Source organism: Accipiter gentilis, chromosome 9, assembly GCF_929443795.1.
Source record: "Accipiter gentilis chromosome 9, bAccGen1.1, whole genome shotgun sequence".
NCBI lineage: Eukaryota > Metazoa > Chordata > Aves > Accipitriformes > Accipitridae > Astur > Astur gentilis.
Window position 1 is genome coordinate 4,392,298 of NC_064888.1, and position 20,008 is coordinate 4,412,305.

Here is a 20,008-nt window from a genome sequence, read left to right on the forward strand (position 1 = left end):
AAAAGAAATCTCCCCCAAACAAACAAACAAAAAAAAACCCTGAAATAAGCCAGATAACCACAAAATAAATCCATCGGGATTTTTGGTATCTTAGGTGCAGGAGCTCCTCTTGGTGCATGGGCCAAGGAGATGCTGTGCCCCGCAGTCCCTTCTGCGGAGGGGCTGGAGCCCACGGCTGCTCCCCGGGGGGGTCACGGCAATGCCTCTCTCCTCCCGCGTCCCATATATAGCACGGTCCCTGCGGGCTGCAAGCAGATGGTTACCAAGCTGACAGGTTGCAAACAGCTCCATAGAGCCGGTCCGGGAATCAGATATCTATTGTCTCCGTGCCTTTAGTTTTGGAAACAAAAGATGTCTCCCTGCTAAAAAAGTTTGCTAAAAAAGTTTGCTCGCTGGTCCCCCTATTTTCGGGTTTCTTTTTAAAAGCATTTCAATCCAGCTCACATCGCTTGGGTCTGAAGTCTATACAAGTCTCTGGGCTGCCTGCACATAACTTTTTCCACTCCGAGAAGGGAAAATGGATCTTTTCATCCGACTCTCCTCTCCGTAGCTGGAAGGAGAACGCAAGGACAGCCGTGGCGCGTGGCACAACATCAACCTTGCTTTTCCAGCAAGCTGAAGGCACTCCCTTCCCCGCAAAAAAGTTTCTTCCCTCGACTTCCTATCAAGCTTGCGAACGCCATGAACTCAGGGCAACCCCGAGAAGCTTCTTCCCAGCATCCCCACCATTTATTTACAGGAGCCCCAAGGGCTTGGAAACGGTCCTGGACCCCAGCCCTAAATACACGGGACAGCTGCGACACTGCAAAGTGCCAGGCAGGGACCCGAATCAACTTTTAGGGTGGGTTTATTTTTTAAAATCATCCTTCAGCAGGCCACGCTGGATCCCCCCCCACACCTACCGGGTTGCAAAGCGCAGCCAAACTGCAGGACTCCGGCTTCTTTTGCTTCCCCGCTGGTTTTAGCTCTGCAACTTGACCCTCGCAGAAACATATGGTTTGCATTCTCCCCCCTATACTTTCCATACCCTCACACACGCTCTCCTTCCCCCACCTCCCATAGGCACACAAATCCAAGCCCTTTTCTCTTCAAGCGCGAAATCGTGCCGGCAGCCCTCCCCGTCTCTCTTTAAGGGAAGGATTGGAGCACAGGCAGACCGGGAGAGGCCGCAGTAAAACCCCTCGGCCGAGACCGCTAAGTGGGCTTTGCTATTTCATGCAGGGGTCATTAACAGCCTGGCTGGATCCACCGCATCCCCTTATAGCCAGTCCATAAATACTAATGAAAACAGAGCCAGTATGTCATTGGGGTATGGAGACGGAAAGGGGGAGGCAGCGAACGCGCGCACAACAAAAACCCGCTCTGCAAACGGAGCTTTGCCTTCCCCAGCCGGCCGGGGACCACCGAAAAGCCACCCTGCTCAAGCCTCCAGCCTCATCCCTCTCCGCCAGCAGGAGAAAAGGGGAAAACAGCAGCGAGCCCTTAGGATGTGGGGACGGCCAACGGGCACAGCGACGCCAAGGCACCGCCGGGTGCCGGCGGTCAGAGGATGCTCGAAGGGCAGGCACAGGCTGCCGACCGGGTTAAGCGGCAACTTCACCTCCTCTTTTCCCCCCCTCCCCGCGTGCAAAAATCATCTTTCTTCTCCTGTTAGGCAGTTTTCATCTCATTTTCTGCTTCATCCAGCAGCCGGGCTTTTCCCCACTAAGAGACGACGGCAGCCTAAGCTGGTTTTTGTTCAGCCCAGAAGACCGATCCAGCGGGCGCTGGTGAGAGGGATTTTTACGGAGCATTACTTTGCCTTACGGACAAGCAAGGCATCGCCTTCCCCCGGCTCGCATCACGGGATGAAGTGAAAAATTCACAAGGGCCCTCATACCCGCTGCTTTTTTTCCTAGCGTCCTTAAAGCACCACACTCGAGGGGAGCCTCACAGAGCCTGGGAGCGCTGTGGGATGGACAGAGGGACAGATAGATGGATGCCCCTGGCCAAAACAGCACAGGCTGTGATAGAAACCAGAAGCCTTGTGGTCTGCAAGCCCGACTGCCTTTGCAAAGCATACCGAGCATTGCTGGCGCGCCTGCGTATCCGACACCATCCTCCCGGCCGCGGCCGATGAATGCTGCGGCAAAAAACCCCAAAGATCCTCTGAATTTATATATTTTTGGCGGCACAGGACCAGCAAGCCTGACAGTTTCTTGGAGCTGAGCACAGCATGAATTCCTCTTAGCAGGTATTAGAAAACCACACTTTAAAAAAAGCATCATCTATTTTTGACCCGTTGTGTTTTTAGCATTGGCGTTACTCAAGGTTTTAGCTGGACAGATGAGGCCCCGCAGTAACCTGTGGCCTTTCCTACCACGTATCCCCCGGGATCCTTCCCGATCGGCTGGGACCCTGTCTGCAAAGCCGGTGCGTGGGTTTTTCCATCCCCGGCAGGACCAGCCCCAACACGCCCCAGACTCCCGGGGTTTTGTTGTAAACTACAAAGGAACCTGCCCAATTCGCCCCAGTTTGCATAACCAGTTTATCCCAAGCATTTGTTTTAAAAACTCAACTCTTGTTAGTCACTGTTCAGCCCAAACAAAACCCAACCCTCTTCCCAGCTTTTGGAGCTCGCTTTTCCAGCTTTGGGCAGAGCCAACATTTTTATCTTGGTGTATAAATTTTAGAGTCTGAAATAGGTGCCTCCATACCTTGTTTTATACATATATATATGTATATATAAAACAGGGTAGCTGAAGTACCCATGACCCAGGATAGGGATTAACCACAGGGCTGTAACTCCTGCAATCCAAAACCGGGATCCCTGGACTATGACACCACGGGATTTTAACGTGCAAAGCCTCCACGGCCGCGCCTCCCAGCCTTGCTTGCTTCACCCAAGCACAGACTAGTCATTCACCAGTAGCAAATCATTTAGCATAGACCCACGTGAAAAAAGAGGGACTGCGAAGGGGGAGAACGTAAGTTTTATAGCCCTTGGCAGCCCGCACCCTGGCTTCATCACACTCTGGACCCCGGTCAACCGAGCAGCTCCGTGCTGCACAGCCGTGCAGCCAAATCCTCTCTCCTGAAACAAATCCCTTTAGTGCCGACGCTGGAGCATGGAAGGCGGCGTTTGCAGGGCTCCGACTGTAAAAAAGCAGCCAAAATGATGCACAGCAGGCATCGCGCGTCCTCCAGGAAAACATGCTTCCACAACCGAGTCAAGTATCTCTTCCTAAAGACCAGGGGAGGACGAGAGGAACCGCAGACTCCGGTGGAAAATAAACGCATGGGTGGAGATTGCAAAGGAGCCCCAATTGCTACCTCTTCTTCCTTCCAGCCCAAAGCATTAGCCTGCGGCCCCAGCAGCTCCGAGAGAGCTGGGCACGCACCCAGTGGCGACGCCGTGTCCCCAAAGCGGACAGACTGGTGCAACTCAGCGGAGACCCTACGGAGTCCCATAGGGATGCCACAGCCCCAGCGAGGAGCTCCTGAGCACTGGGAGCCGCTTACTTCCAGCCGAATGCAGATTTTCAGCAATACTTGACCCGCTCTAGGAAGATGTCCTCCGGTCAGGTCCCAGAAAGCAGAAGAGCCAGGACATTTAAGCTTCTCCAAGATAGGCTGGAAGAGAAAACCCTTCAACGAGCCTAGTCTCCGATGCAGCGACCCAGACCGCCGATTACTTTTAATTGCTGCGTAATTGGACTTAGGAGCCATGCTTTCATTTTAAGCACGTCTTTACATTTCACGTCTGTCAAGGGGGAAAGAAAAACCTTCAAAATAATTTTGCAGCGCAGCAACACCACAGCACCATCCAGCAACCGTAAAAACAGCCGCGCCAGGCGGGGAGGCGAAGGTACCCGCACCCCGAGCGGCATCCCCAGCCTGTTTGGGATAAACAGGGGTGGAGGGAGGCTGCTGGGATCCCACACCTGGGCAGCGGCCATCCGAAACGAGGCGATGGCCCCAGGCCAGACCACAGCAGACAGCACAGCCACGTTGCAAGATCCACCCTCATGACCAGCGCTAATTACTAGCTTCGCTCGCAGGCCCTGCAAAGCCTTCAGAGATGCCCCTCCAGGTGAGGGTGGGGATGCTTGCTCGGCTCCATTTGGCTAGATGGATGAAAAGCAAGCAGCAGACCGCTTTTTTTTTTTTTTTTTTTTGGTTGTTTTAAATAGCAACCACTTTCTGGCTCCTGGAAAACACCCTCCTTCTGTTCTTCAAGCCAACCCAAACAGAGAGAGCCAATAACGCAGCCGGGCGATGGCGTAGGATGGTGAGGTCTCCACGGGGGATAAGAGGCACGCAGAGGAGATCAGCCCCCGCTCACAGACCACTCAAGGCGGGGACGAGACCTCCCCTCAAGATGGTAGAGAGGCAGAGCCAGTCAACCCAGTAGAAGGAAGCTCTGTTCATCCACCTCCATAAAACCCTCCGAAGCCCTGTTCCTCCATCCCAATTGCTCTCGGTCCTCCAACCAGCGGTCACCATCCGAATCCCTGTTCCTCCATCCCAGTTGCTTTCAGTCCTCCAACCAGCAGTCAGAATCATCCGAAGGAAGAACTACAACTTCCCGGCACATCAGGCGAGTCCATTGGAAAACCGGACGGTCGATGAAGCGAGGTCTTCTGCTGAGGACCTTCTTGGTGCCTTCAGCCGCTGCTGGGTGGATGCGCCCACGCGTGCCGCTGTTGGCGAATAAGCCCAAAACCTCACAGCCTAGAAAGCATTGAGGACACTCGCTGACAGCAACCTCAGACAGGAGGAGACAGCAACACTGCACCCAGGCGTGTCCCTTCTCCCATTTAAATCTGTCCTGAGGAGTTTCTGGGCTCTCTAACCTCCTGCCTAAGGAAAACTCCCACGCTATACAATGCAACACAACCCTTTTAATAGCCTCCCGCCTCCGCGAGCCACCCAGCCGGGAAGCCTGGGTTTGTTTTTACAACGTCTTGTCCCTCCAGCCTGCCACCACCCCAGGAGACGCAGGTACAGCCAGGAGCCCCCCCAGAGGTGGGCAGCCCACACTGCTCCTTATTTAAATTGTGGAAAAGAACACGTAAAGACGTTTAAATGCTGCCAACCGAGAAGGGAGCGTGGCGAGAAGGGGGCGGTTGGGGATCATTTCCAGGCTGGTGGGTTCTCCCGGGGAGGAAAGTCACTCTGCAAAAGGGAAGACTCATGAAGCAACAGCAGGACAAAGTCAGGGTGGAGAAAAGCTTCGTCTCATCTTAGCCGTGCTCTCACCTCCCTGCCCGGCGCAAGCCTCCCCCTTGCAGGGCTCCTATCAACAGCCACCACGTCCATCTCCAGAGAACTTCAACAGGGAGGGATGCTTGGTGGGGAAAAGCACCATCGTGCCTTACAGGAGCATTCCCCACGCACCATTCTGCGCTCAAACCCTCTCGCACAGATGTTTATCTGCACCTGACGGCCATTTGGTACAATATATCAAGGTGTGCTGAATCCCATCCCCAGGGCAAGCCAAAGCATCCAAAACAATTGCACCTGCATGCAGTGACATCAATACCAAGAGCATTTCTCCACCTCTGGGGAAGTCTTGTGGGGTTCCCCCCCCCCGTCCCCACCTCCTTCTAACATTCCATGCAATGCACCCACACGGATCCTCCAGCCGAGGAGGATGCCTACAGCATCGCTCCCACAGAGCCCCGAAGCCCACCTGGGCTCTGGGCATCTGCACTCAGAAGTCCTCGCCTCTCCTCCCGCGGCGGCCTCCGCTCGACAGAAAGGCAGATGGATCTAATACGCATTAAACATCTTCAAATGAGATTTTCCACGCTCTTTCAAAGGGAAACAATCCCTCAGCTTTCACACTCGGCATAGGCTTGTGAAGGAGGGGAGCTGCGGGGGCAGCGAAGGTTACCCATGGGAGCTTTATGGAAACCACACCGGCGGGACCCCCCAGAAGCAGGAGAGATGCTGGGATCGGACTTTTGTGTCTGGCTCAATGTTTGTACCGATTAGGAGGACAGCCCGTGCTCGGAGCCCCGGGTATTTGAGCAGGGAAAGGATCGGTCGTGGTACAAATAAGCCCTTTCTCTCCTCCTAGGTTTTACGGGAATAAACGGGGGAGAGAAGCGAGGGCAGCTGTGCTATACGTGTGTATATATGTGTGTTATAGGCTGCTGCTGACCAGACTTGTGGGGCAAAGGGATGGAGGTGGAGAAGGAGACCGCCAAAGATGCTCTGCAAATCTATACAGGTCTTCTTCCTTACCTGAAGGGACTCACTCTCCCAGAGAAAGGGGTAACCCAGACCCCAAATGCAAGCACAGAAAAGCTTCCAAGTTTGAGGCTAGAGCTCTGCTCAGTTTGCTTCTTGTATAACCGGGTATATTACTCTTCCATAAGTGTCTCAGCTTGTGTCCTCCATCTCCCAGGGTTAAAAAAAACACCAGCCCCACCCCCCCAAAAAAAAAAACCAAAATAACAAAAAAACCCAAACAGCACTGCCTTTAACTTCCAGCAAGCAAAGCTAAAGGGGAAAAAACTGGCTCAAAATGTTTGCTTTTTAGATCCTGGGGGAGTGTCAGCCCCATCCATCCAGACCAAGCCCTGCATGGCAGGCAATGGGATGCGCCTCCTGATAAATATTTTGCCTGGACTGATCCAGCTCTAGGAGGAAGCCTTGTCTCACGGGGAAAGCCCAGTTTTGGGACTCCTGTGCCTCCACCGTGCCTGCCCCGCAGCCCACGCACGTGCCCCAGGCGGCTCTGCTGCCACCCCCAGGCCTTGGGAACTGGTAATTCCTCCTCCTCGGAGCAAAGACCAAGGTCAGCAACATATTAGCTGAAAAGGGAATATTTCCCAGCACCAAAACGAGTGGGTGCTTGGCCACCAATCCCCTCTGGAGAGGGGCTGAGGGCTGAAGCAGGAGGAGGGAAGACACAGTGGCATCCATGGATGCTCCAGGCAAGGCAAAGGACCCGGCAGAGCCCGGACTCGTGGGGAGAGGAAAGATGGGAAGCAGAGCCCACACCAAAGATGAAAACACTTTCTTCCTCTTGAGCTGCGAGATGCCCTGCCTGCTGCTCAGCATCAGGGCGGCAGGTAGCTTGCTTTCTCCCCTTCCCCACCTGAATTTCTCCACGGAGCCCAACACTGAGAAACACAGGGAGCCAAACTTGTCATGACGGTCCCTTTACCGGATTTACCCCAAAGCACCCTCCCAACCACCAAGAGTTTGGGTTAAGGCTTGCAGCTTCAACACCCCCCAACTTACACCGGGTAGCAGCACCTGAACCCCCAGTTTGGGGATGAGGACCAGGACCCACCACCCTGGGCATTTCACCACAAACCTAACCCAGATCTAACACACCCGTGTGGGTCCAGAGGAGCTCGCAGCAACGGGGAACAGCCCCCCCCCAAAAAACTGAGCCAAGCCAGGTCTGGGAGAAGCCACCAAAGGCAGCAGGGAGCAAAGGAGACCTGAGCGGGGCCGTGCCGGGCTGCAGCAGGGAGGGACTCGCAGGAGATTAAAGGCAGAGTGCAGGACACGCTGGAGCAAGCCCCGTGCTAAATAATTCCTGCTTCCCTTCCCTTTCCTCGTTTTCCAGCGTGGCTTCACCCAGCCTTTCCCAGCCTGGCTTGCGTTTGATCTCCGGGCTCGCTCTGCCTTTCCCTCGCCTCCAACCAGCCGATTGCAACCCAAAGGTGCCTCGCTACGACCCGCAGAGCTGCCCCAGCCCCATTCAAAAAAAAAATAAAAATAAAAAAAAGCAGCCCCTATGTGAAAAAAGCAAATAACAAAGTTAAAAAAAAAAAAAAAAAAAAGAAATCCCCTAAAAATCCAAGCTCAGCAAACATGTGGCTGCTACCAGCCCAGCCCGGCGGTTTGGGAGGAGAGGGGATGGGGAACGGGCTTGGGAGGAGGAGACGGCAGCTCTTCCCCTCCACCAAGGAGCAGGTCCAGGGCTGCCAGCCCAGCGCATTCCTGCACCGTGAGTCAGGCCTCCGAAAAACCAGGAGGCTTCAAAAATAATACTCCGTGCAGCCGGGATGCTTTGCTTGCCTTCTGGCTCCCCAGCCTCCCCCACGCACGCAGCCCCTGTTTTTAGCACTTTGCTCCACGCCGGGATCAAAACCGATTTTAAACCAAAACCCAGCTGGGACCCTCGAGAACAACATCACCCTCCGCGCCGGGACCCCGGCGTGAAGCTAAAAGAAAACCCAACACTCCCAAACTGCCTCGACAGTAAAAATTCAAGCGTCAGCCAAGCCTGCAGGGCTGCGGGGACAGCGAGCCGGAGGATTTAGGGAGTGTTAGGGAGGGTGCTGCATTCAGCCAGGGGCCTCCAGGCTCCCACCAAGAGAGGTCCCTTGGAGGGCGGGTGTGAAACCAGACATCAGAGCAGCTTTATGGGGCCTTCTGCCTCTCCCAAGTCAAAGCTCCGCATTTTCCAGCCCTGGTGCAACCCCACTGCAGGTCATACAGGATTTTTTATTTTTTTTTCCCTCCAGTGCCCTGGTCTGATGTGGGGAGCCACATCATTCAACAGCTACCCCTTCACCGCTCCTGGAGCGCCACAAAGGCTCTGGTTTGGTGGGGGAAAAGTATCTCCCACAACATTTCCTGTAGGTCCTGAGCTCTGGCAGAGCCTGGGAAGGATTACCCGAGCTCCCTTCACCCCAGGATGAAGAGGAATGAGCCTTCGTGCCACCAGACCCAGACCCTCACCCCCCCAGCATCCATAGGGCCAGGGCTGTGTCAGCTCGGTGCCACCGCGCTCTGACTCAGGAGCAGGGGCGGCTTGCACAACACAACCGATTACAGCCAATTACAGCTTTGCTCGTTAAGGAAAACCAAAATCAGAGGCAGCGGGCCTTCAAATGCCACGGCGGGGCCGACGGCGGCCGGCTCAGGCATCCCTCGCACCCGAATTAGTCTCCCCGCTTCCCAAGGCGAGACGCGGGTGGGATGGCAGGAGGGGGCAGAAGGAACAGGCTTGGTGATTTATGCCCCCGTCCCTCGCTCCGGCAAGTGTTTTCACTTGCATTAGCATCGCTAAAGCCGGGAGGATAGAAGTGAATAGGAAACAGCAGGAACCTGTGGCTTTATGGCACCGACATCTGCTGTAATGAACTCCTCGCAGACTCCATCCAGCCCCTTCCGTCCTCACCTCGTAGCCCGGCGCTTTCCTGCCGCCTCCCCGGCACCGGCCTGCGAGCCTGGCTTTTGCCAAGGAAAACCCAGCTCACCGACTCTCCCGATAACCTACGGGGCCGGCAGGCTCATCCCTCCGGCCCCAAACACGCCGGGAGGGAGAAAGCCACAGGGCTGAGGACTTGAAAGCTCTGCTGCTGCTAGAAACGGAAGCAAAACCAGGCTCCTTGCATCATCTTGGCTTGCTTAACTGACCCAAAATACAGATAATTTTTTTTTTTTTTTTAATTGCTGTACGGCTAAGACAGGGACAGAAAGGGAGCCAGCGTGCACAGCACCAAAAGGACCCATGGGACCTTAAAATAGAAGAGAAGATAAAGGACACAGCAGGACCCTCCAAGCTGCTTGCTGGGTCAGCAGTGGTGCACTTTTGCTTTTTAAACAGAGAAAACGCAATCTGGATTTCTCCCCTACCCCCCAACTCCCCCTTCCAAGAGACCCTGCCTTCTTTAAAGTAGCATTTTTCCATTTCTCTCCATTTTTTCTTGTTTCACTATTTCATTCTGCCACTACGGTGCACAGAGAGCACCCACTTCTAAGAGAGTAGGCTCCATAAGCAAGAAGCTAAAGGAGAAGGCGACAAAAAAACCCACAAAACAGAGCAGATCCTTCCACGCACCGCTGTCCTCAAGCGAGCAAGCCCCCACCTCCTGCAAGGGCAGAGGCTTTCCTGATGAGCAACAGGTCTCGGAGCAAGCATCTCTCTCCCGGCCATCCGCTCGCGACGACGGCAGCGGGCAGGCAGCCTCCTGCCACCGATGCGCGGGAGCCCGTGACCCACGCCGGTGGGAGACACCGGTGCCGATATCCCCTTCCCAGGTGTTTTCCTGACGGTAGCGCCAACGGAGGGATGGAAGGACGGTCCTTCACCAGAACGGCAGCGTCACACTCTCTGCAAACGCCCTCGTCGGCTAAGCCCGCCATCCAGCATCACCCTCCGGATTTTGGCAGCCCTTCTGCACAGCTGGCCTCGTTGGGAAAGGCCCTCAAGCAAGCTCGAAATCCTCACCCCAAGTTGTTTTCCTATCGGGAGTAGCACACACAAGCAGAACGAAGCCCGGCGAGCAGCCCCGCAGGCAAAGTCCCGGGATTGGGAGGCCGCGGGTGGGAGCTGGGGTTCCCCCAGGAGCGGAGGAGAGCACCGCAGCGGTCCGGGCGGTGAGCGGGCCGACCGCTTCGGCGTTCCAAACCCCGGTCCGAAACGACACGTCTCCCCCCCGCCTCGTTGCAAAACCCGACACGAACAATATGTACATTCTCTGTTATTAAAAATTATTTCCCAGGCGATGTCTCTCCCTCCCTCCCTCCCTCCTCAAAACCAGGCACGGGGCTCAGCACCCACCTTGGCTCCCTCCTCTGCATCATCACATGCAATCTCTGCACAACACTCCTGGAGAAACACTAATTATAGCTCTACAGCTAAAAACTTTGTATACACATTTACGTATGCCAGATTAACAGCGTGCCTTCAGAAAGCTCCCCAGACTCAAACTGATCCAGCTTGGTCAGGTCAAACTTGTTTTTTGCTTTTCCCTCCTGCCCAGTTGGAGTTCAACCCCTGCGTGAACTTGGTGCATGCAATCCCTGCGCGGGACAGAGCCAGGCACGGGGGTCCCGTACCACCAACTCAGCCAACATCTCCCCCCCCCCCCCCCAGCATCCCCAGGCTGCTCGGCCACAGCTAAACCCTGACCCACAGCAGCCTGGCTAATCCAGCCTTCCCAGCTCCCTGCCATCCACAGCATCCCACGCCGTGCCGAGTCGCAGGTCCCCTCGCTGCCCACCAGTTGCCAGGTCTCAAACCTCTCCCTTGCCAGCAAAGGAGAGTTTCTTCTGGCTGGAGGATGCTGCTGCAGCAACGTCCAGGCCACCGAGCAAGTCAATAGTGCCATTTCTGTTTTCCATTTGCCGAAACACACTAGATCTTTGTGTGACGGAGGCGGAAAAAATATTAATCTCATTAAGCTCCCTCCCCAAAATTCCTCGTCACCTTAATTACGCTTCAGAAAAGAAGGCTTGGTTCATTTTCCTAGAAAATCAGCTTGTCAGGAGACGCTTTTAACTACTACCAAGACCGATCTGCGCTACGCGCCGCGTCCTCGAGCCCTTGCCACAAGGTGTGGGAAGCGGGCGATGGGCTCTCCTCCCGAGTTCCCATGGGGATGCCGACCTTGCCCATCACCGGAGCCCCGATGCTTATGGTTGGGGTAGAGGTACCAAACCTCTAAAAAGCCACCAAACTTTATAGGGCTCCGCTTCCGAGCTCTACACTTGAAGACATCTTGTTCTACCTGGAGGATAAACACCGGCACCTTCGCTTTGCCACCGTCGGAGGATGACAAAGGACAAAGTCCTGAGCCGCAGAGGATTTTCAGGAGTTGCTGGGGGGGTGGTGGTGTGTGAAATATAGCGGAAAAGCTGAATTTGATCACAGGAGTCCTAACGAGAGAGGGCAGCAGGAGAGACGCGCCTCTGTTTATTGTCTGTGGCAGGGATTACCAACGGAAGGGCTGGATTTAAGTGCATCTCAATCACAAGATTGGGTTGCGCACAGGAAACTTTGAAGAGCCATAGGAAAAGACCACTTAGCTGCTTGGCCATCAATAGCTCGGTTTATCAAAAGGCAGATAAAAAAAAAAAAATCCAAGCTGAATAATTAACTTATTTGACCCGCTGAGGAATCACAGCCGGCGACACTACAAACAGGGCTGGGTTTGTTTTGCTTTTCCCAAGGAAAGAAAAAAAAAAAATAAATATATATATATATAAAAATATCAGCAGGCGGCAGCGGCGGGGCAGGGCGGGCGGCGCTGCCAGCCCGCATCCCCCGGAGCATCCCCCGGCCCCGAGGATGGCTCAGCTCCCCCGGCCCAAACCTGCGCTCCCCTGCACCCCCCTCAACCTTTATATTAAAAAAAGAAAAAAAAAAAAAGAAAGAAAAAAAAAAAAAGAGGGAAGGAAATAAACGCCCCAAGATTGGACCCCCCCTGGAGTTGCCCCTAAAAAAAAAAAGGTAAACCGCAGTGAACTTTTTTTTTTTTTTTTTGGGGGTGGGGGGGAGAGGAAGGAAGGAGCAGGACACGCTACCCACCCCCCCCACCAAAACTTCTGCCCCCCCCCCTTCCCCCGGCTCCCCCTTACCTGCGGCGGCCAGCGCCCGGCGGAGCAGCAGCGGGAGGAAGATGAAGATGAGGATGAAGAAAGCGGCGGAGCGGCGGGGACCGGGGGGAGGCGGCATGGCGGCGGCGGCGGCGGGGGCCGGGAAAGGGAGAAAGAGAAAGAGAGAAGCGGAGCGGAGCGGCGCTGCCTGCCCGCCCGCCTCGCCACACACTGCCGGGCTGCCCGGCGCCGAGCGGGGCGGAGCGGGGAGCGGCCCCCGGGGAGGGGGCGGAACGGGGGGCGGCCCCGGCGCCGTGCCTGCGATGAGCTGCGCCCGGTCTCAGCCACCCCCCACCCCCCCCTCCTTCATCACCGCCTCGGGCAGGCGAGATGGTGAAATGGGGTGGGGGGGGGACGGGAGGAGACACAAAGCCGAGCCGGGAGATGGACTGCGAGGCAGGGATGGGGGGAAAAAAAAAAAAAAAATTTAAAAAATATAAAAAAAATTAAAAACCAGCGTTAAATCCCAACCGGCGGAGCTCGGTCTGTAGTGGGGATGTGCGGGCACAAGGGGGAGCCCCGCAACGCGGTCGGCGCTGGGTTTTCCCCTCGCTGAGATGCGAGAGGCCCCCGGGGAACCGGATCATCATCCTCCCGGTCCCCCCCCCCCCCCCCCCGGCGTGGCCGTACCCCGCTGTGCCCGCCGAGGAGAGAAACACGCCGCGAAAAAGACTTGAAGGCGTGAAAAAAAACCGCGTGATTTTGCTCCTAGCGATGGGAGTGCCGTAGGAGCACGGAACGGACTGCTACGTCCCCGCCAACCCAGGCTGCAGAATAGACCTGCGGGAGTATTAAAAAAAAGCCAGACACGCACCACCCCCCCCCCCCCCCAAAAAAAAAAATATTAAAAATAAAATCACACATCGAAGGATATAATCCTGCAACTACTCCCCAATACCTGTACGCCTCCTTCTCGCAAAGGAACCGAAAACGAACTTACAGGTTTGCAAACTTGGGAGCGGCGAGGCTGCAGTTTTCCACGCGATGGTTTAAACGCCACCGGAGGGGCACCCAGGAGATGAGACAACCCCAAGTTCAGCCAAGCTGCGTTACGATGGAGCGCAGCGTTGCCGCATCTCCGCGAGCAGGGCTGCAATGAGCTGGACGACAGCGAGAACCGCTCTCTTCCACCAAGGGCGAAGGGGCTACCGTGGCTGCCTAGAAATGGTTAAAATAGCATGGGAACTGCTAACTACTTTTAATTGCTGGCAGCTGCTCAGTTCCTCTCGGGTAGGGCAGTGGGGGCGAAAAAACCCCTGGCAGGCAGGTGGTAATTACAGCCTGCGCCTCACCGCCAGCCCGGTGGAACCGGGTTTGGCCCTGGCTCTCTCCAGGCCATGGGTTTGGTCCTTGGCCTGAGCTCGGTTGTCGCCTTCAGAGGGGGAGCGCGAACCCTGATGGGATGGAGAAGGTGGGGGACGGCTTCTGCTGGTGAATTGGGGTGTTGCGTGCGGAGCGTGGGGTTCTGCTGGGTGACCCAGGAGCACCAGGGGTGGCCTTTGCTCTTGGGATGGGCCTTTTGGGCATCACCCAAAAAAAAGAAAATCCACGTTTGGAAAACTTTCAGAGCTGTCATGAGCTCTCCCGGTTGCCTTCTCCCACCTTACCAGTCCTGTGGGTACCCCCGGCCAGACCCCAAAACCGTGGGGTACTCGTGCCACGCTGCTTGGGCCACCTGCATGTCGCCAGCAATACGGCTGCCTTGAGTGCTACCTCGAGCATCCCACACTCGGCTGCACTTCAGCCTGTATTTACAGAGCAGTGAGACATGCTGGAAAAGGCTTAAGAGCCAAAAAAAAAAAAAAAAAAAAAAAAATTTCTCATTTCCAGTTGTTGTCAATGGGGCGAAGCCAGAAAAGAAGAGCCTGGCTGGACAGGGAGGGGAAGGGATGCGCCTGATGCAGACAAGACATTGCAGAAGGGCTGGGGGTGAGAGGTCTGGGAAAATAAACCAGCAAAAAAGGCTATTTTCCAGCCGGATCAGGCCACACGTTGGGCTCACGCACAGCTCGTGGCAGCGTAACGCAAGGGCGCATCGGCACTTGGCTCTGGCCCCACGTGCAGCCCCGAAGCCCGGGTGCTTGTGCTCAGTGATCGTTCGTGCAAGAGAGGGCTCTGAGCCTGGGCGGGTGTTTATTCTTTTATTAAATAACACAGATAACACTCGGGCCAGTGCGTAAAGCACTTTGAGGGGCTCGGAAGACTGGCTTGCTACCAGTGCGGGTATCCGTACTAATGAGCGGAGGAGCCGGCGGGCATTCAGGGCGCCCGCTTTTGGAAGCAGAGTGCTCCTTTTTACAGGTTTGGGGTTTTTTGTAGAAATGAGCGAGAACGTGTGGGTTAAATCGGGTGGCGTTTAAGTCGTTGTCTGGTATTCAAAATATGAATTAAAGCAATGCAAATTAATGGTTAGCCTACCACTATTTTGCAATTTTAGAAAAATACGACATGACAAACTATCATTAAGGCAAAGGGCTGTTTTTCCTCCCAGGTGTTTACATATTACCCCTCATTTTCCTCTAATGGCCTGGCATGCACATGTCAATCGAATCCCCGGCGCAGTGGGACCCCTCCCAGCAGCCGATTGAGAGGTGCGACGAGTTGCACAGGACTCAGCTGCGGCCCCCCGGAGGGATGGAGGTCGATGGTGCCGAGGGAAAGCTGTCGGCACGTGGGAAAGGGTCCGCACCACCCGCTTTGGGTATGGCTCAGGAGAGGGCCAGCATCGGATGGGACGCCTGATTTGATGATATTCTGCACTGGGCATGGGGAAGGACTGCTCCCGCTTAGGGATGCGGGAGGACCAGCGGTCCACGTCCCACCGGTGAAGCACACGGCATCTGAGCAGGGACCCTCCGACCTCTCCGGTGCATATCTCCGGTCAGGCATTCGGGTCTCTAGCAATAGCCGCAGGGGGGGAGGGTGCATTAAAGCGTTAAAAAAGATTGCAATCAGATGAATAATAAACAGAGGAAACTCCCAAAGCATAATCAGGAGGTGGGACAAAGACTCGCTTGTTCAGACTTCCAGGTCACGGCGCCTTTCAGCCGTGGTCGCGCTGTCACGGGAGGGGTGGGTAGGTTTTCCCACCCAAACCTCGGAGGCAGAGTGGACCTTAAGCGGGCTGAAATGTCCTCTAAAAGTGCCTTTTTCTTTCAAATGGTGACCACGCTCCTCACTAAGTATCTCAGCTATCTGGGATAAGGCTGGGCTTGATTGCAGTGAGATGTCAAGACATCTTTATGGTATAAAGAATTTTCTACTGGGGGGGGAGGAAGATGATTTTTTTATTTTTTTTTTTAAAAGCATTTTCTTTAAAGCCCCCACGTGCTATTTGCAGCCGTGGTCAGCTGGAAGGGCCGCAGGCAGCTAAACACGAGGGTAGCCGGAGGTGCTTATCTATTTGGGGGTTCATAGGTCTTCGAGTCAATTTGCATTGCATTATCCAAAACCGTGCTATCGGGCCAAACAGTCCCGCCAACCTAATTAGGCATTAGTAGGAAGAGAGTGTCTGAAGACACGCACACAGGGGAAGAAGAGGGGATACGCAGCAAAGCTACAGCTAACGTGGGGTCGAGACACGGGGAAGGGCTTCCCCAGCAAGGAAAAGCTGGGGCTGTACAGTTTTGCTTTCCCTGGGATGCTGCAGCCTGGACAAGACAGCCTGGCATCGGCTCCCCACCGCCTCACCCGCAGCAGCAGGGACCAAATGGGGAAAATTGCACGTTTCCAGCTGCGGGAAAGCAGCCATCGCTGAACTCTGCTGGTCCCGCCGCAGGAGGAGGCTCAGCCAGCCCCTGCCACATCTCTCGCTCCACAAATAGCCGCTTCCCTGCTCTGGGAATCCAGCCGGGCTGAAATCCCCCTGCTTTTTTTAAAGGGGGGGATTTTTTTCTAGGGAGCTGCTTGTTACCAAGAAAGCCCCAGCAGGAAGTAAACACCGAGTTTAGCAGCGGCTGATATGTTTTTTTTTTCTTCCCTGCTACTGACAATTTCCTCGCCTGCGTGCTTTGGGTGCACTGAAGGAGGCTGCGGAAATTGTCACTGACGGACCTGCTGCGAGAACGCCGTTGACTGCCGCGGAGAAATCCCAGCCGCTGCCTGTAAAGGATGGGAAATTTGCTTCTCTCTGTAACGTAGGGAGGGCTAGGGCAGAAAAAGGGCTGGAGGAAGAGAGAGAGGGCAGGTTTTTCCTGCAAAAGAGGCGGACCACTGTGTTTTGCTGGGTAGGTTGTTGCTGGTGGGCACCTGGATGGAGCCAGCCTGTCCTCTCGATTCGACATTAGCCAGCCTCCCTGCTAATTTTGCTCTGCGCACAGCTCCGTGGGGATGCTCGGAGGCAGCAACGTACTCGGTGCTTGACGCACCGTCAAAACCCGAACGAAGGGCTTTGCTCAGAAACGTCCACCTCCGTCAGCAACTCCCGTGCTCTCTGAGGGTGAAACCCCCAGCACAGACCCTTCCTTCTCCCACTCCGGGGGCTCCCCCACCCCTTGCTGGGAAAGGCGTCCTGTGCGCCCCGGGTTACCCCTTTCGGCTTGGGTCGGGGAGGTGAAGGCAAGGGCCTGTCCTCCTGCCCGTCACCTCCAAACGGGATGGCTGTACAGTGCACGTCCCACGCTTGGGCTGGCAGGGTCTCGCGAAGGAGCTGAACAAGGCGCAGGAGAAGATGTAGCATCTTCACGGAAGCTGAGGATGGAGAAGACCCACTGGACTAGCGAGACATGATGCATGGCCAGCACCTGCTTGGAGGGAGACATCCCTGTCAGGGAGATGACCGGAGAGGGCAGAAGATCCCCAGAGATGAAGACCAAGAACCCCAAAGCACCATATATATTTCCCAAAATCCTCAAGCCCATGGCGTACGTGGTGTGATGGCCCTGCACCAGACACGGGGCAAAAGGTGGGATCTCCAAGCGCCTGCCCTGGCTCCCTCCCAAACCGTGTTCGTGGGTGAGAGACGGCCAAGGAGAGAGGCAGGGTCTCCACGGAGGTGCTGGGGAGGGAGGAGGTGTTTGTGCTTCAGTGGCTCCCAAGTCCTTTCTGCTTTGCAGAGCTTTAGAAGTGACACTGGCGTGTGATTCGATTAGGGAAAGCGCTTCACTTTCTACCGACACCAGAGCCTCCTTGGCTTCAGCTCGAGATGCCACGGAAATCCCGCTTGGCGGGGGGAGAGGCGGACACAAACACCCCGCTGTCCCCCGCTTCGACTCTCGTGCCACCTCTCTCCTCCAGCCTGGGCGATGCTTCACGGCATCTCTGTCCCACGGCGGGACGGAGGTGGGAGCCACTCTCCTGGGGCCAGGAAAGCCTGGTTCGGAGATAAGTAATGCCCAAGGTGACCATAAGCCGCGTTATGAACCGTTCTCCTCACGAGGGGCTGGGGAAAGGTCCACACGTGCACGCACGGACCCAACGGGCAGGAAGGAGCCAGTGCCCAAAATCACCAGAAGATGCTCTCGGGATTTTTGTCAAGGCTACGGTTTGCTCCAGAGGGAGCCCATCGGCATCTGGACCGGCATCAGCAGTGCCTCCTGAGCATCTCTCCCACACCTATAAAAGAAGCGAGTGGGAGAAAAGTGGAGATAAACACAGCCACGAAGGAGAGCAGAGACCTTTCTGGCTCCATCCTCTGTGCGATGCCAGGCCGGGCTGGCAGGGGAGTGGGAAATTGCCAGGAGGTAGGAATGACGGAGAGGCGAAAGAAAAGCCGCAGAAGCGGGCCGGTATAAAAGCACCAGTGCTGTGGAGCAGGTGCAAAGGCAGTGATAATTCCCTGTTTCTTCCAACACAGGAACTAGGAGTGTCCAAATCGAGTTATCGGGCAGCAGATTTAGGGACAAACAAAAGACAGCGCTTTTTCCGCGCCACCCGTGATTAAATTATGGAACTCATTGCCACAGGATGCTATGGAGACCTACAGCCTAAACAGGCCCCAGAAAGCATTTAGGCAAACTCTAGGGGCTCATAGGTCTGTCAAGGTCTGTTAAACGTGACGGAGCAGCCACCTCAGGGAGTCCCTAAGCCCGGGGCTGCCGGGAGCACGCGTGGGACAAGGGGCTCGGCAGACCTGCCATCCCCTGCCAGGGATGCTGGACCAGCTCAGAGTGGGACATAAATAGATAGTGTGCCTCATCGCCTAAATAAACTGTTCCCCAAATCCTCTTGAGGGCAAGGGCGAGGTTATTGGACCTCAGAAGTGCCCAGGATGGTGCTACAGGACAGGCAGAGCGGGGCATGGAGGGACACCAGGGTTTACGTCCGTGTCCCAGTGCAGGGTGGCACCGAGCCCGGGGTATTGCAAAGCCACATCGGGGTGGCACAAGCAGCCCCGGAGAGCAAAGCGGCGGAGGAACAAGTGTCTCTCCACCCTGCCTTGGGACCAGCTCACAGCCCTTCTTCACAACTGAACCGAGCCAGGCTTGGAAACCGCGGGGTGACTGCTCCTGCCGCCTGCCCCTTCTCCAAAGCAGGTGCTGGGGGTGATTAACGACCGCTTCAGAGAGGTGCCAAATCCCCATCCCCTGCCAAGCTGCTGGGCAGGCTGCTCTGGGGAGATAGGGCAGGAGCGGGGGGGGGGCCAGCTGGTGAGCCAGGGCCACGGCGAACTTTGGGATCAGACCGAGCACTGGAGCTATTTGTGCAGCTCCCCGGGAAGAGTCCTCAGCCATCGTGTAAGAAAGATGAGCGCCCGGGCTGAGAAGGCATGGCCATGGTCCCCGTTAAATCCTTTTTGCTAAGATATTGGCCGGTTGGTTTCCTGCATCTGCGTACACTGTGGTGTTTGAAAGGCACCCTTGCATTTACAGAATTGCTTATCTTGCTTTATCTTCCATCTCCAACACAAATATTATGCAGCTGACTGTATACTGAATAGACTACGCTCAGTTTTCCCTCCTCTGCAAGCAAAAGCAACGTCTGATGCTATGGAGGGGGAAGAAGCTGGTTTTTGCAGCCAGGGGCCAGCACCTGCTTTGGGTGAGCGTCCCTATACCTGGTTTTTTAAGGAACCCATCTCATTTCCTTTTGCCGATCAACGTTATCCATTCCCAAACTCCAGCAAGAGTGCAAACCCAATAAGTGCAAGCAGAAAAACCTGTGGGATTGGGGAGAACCTCCCCCAAACTCCTCCGAGATCCCTTGCCAGGGATTTTTGCCTGTGACTGCCCTCCCAGCTGACTCAGTGAGTTACGGTGGGCAGAGCCCTGCTGTTTCCCCAGCTTCAGGCGGAGATGCTTGTGCTCAGAAGGAAAGGGAGAAAAACATCCCCATCTCCCCACAAAGACACCAGGTGCCAGATCCGCCTGCCATAAACATGGCACTGGCTCCTTGCTCTCCATCCAGCACGTCAGCTCAATAATTTATCGTCCAGGAGGTGCAATAACGATCCATAATTCACGAGCAATAATGTTCTACAAGTTCAAACTGGCATTTGGCTCCTCGGACCACACGCCGTCTTCCCGGGCCTGCCTTGCACCATGTCCAAGGTCTCATTTCTTCTTGCCAAAAGGCCCGAAGGCAGCAGCCGCCTCCAGGTTGATACAGCCGTGAGGGGCATCCTAGAAGCGCCAGGTTTTGGAGCCATGTCCATCTGTCCCTGCTCTTCAGGTTTCCAAGGGCTTCCTCACCAGCTGGTCTCAAAATTGTCAAGAACTCTTGGTTTTGGGGTCTG

The 20,008-nt window shown here is 55.4% G+C and overlaps 1 protein-coding gene across 2 annotated transcripts in view; it reads right to left on the reverse strand.

Moving 5' to 3' along the window:
* The window catches only part of UNC5B (unc-5 netrin receptor B), a 56,197-nt gene extending 43,732 nt beyond the window's left edge, over positions 1 to 12,465 (reverse strand). For both annotated transcript variants that reach the window (XM_049811028.1, XM_049811027.1), the window contains exon 1: positions 12,319 to 12,465. In XM_049811028.1, the coding sequence (XP_049666985.1) occupies positions 12,319 to 12,415 (97 nt within the window). In that variant the 5' untranslated portion in view covers positions 12,416 to 12,465. The remainder of the gene's footprint in view (positions 1 to 12,318) is intronic.
* Between the last annotated feature and the right edge of the window lie 7,543 nt (positions 12,466 to 20,008).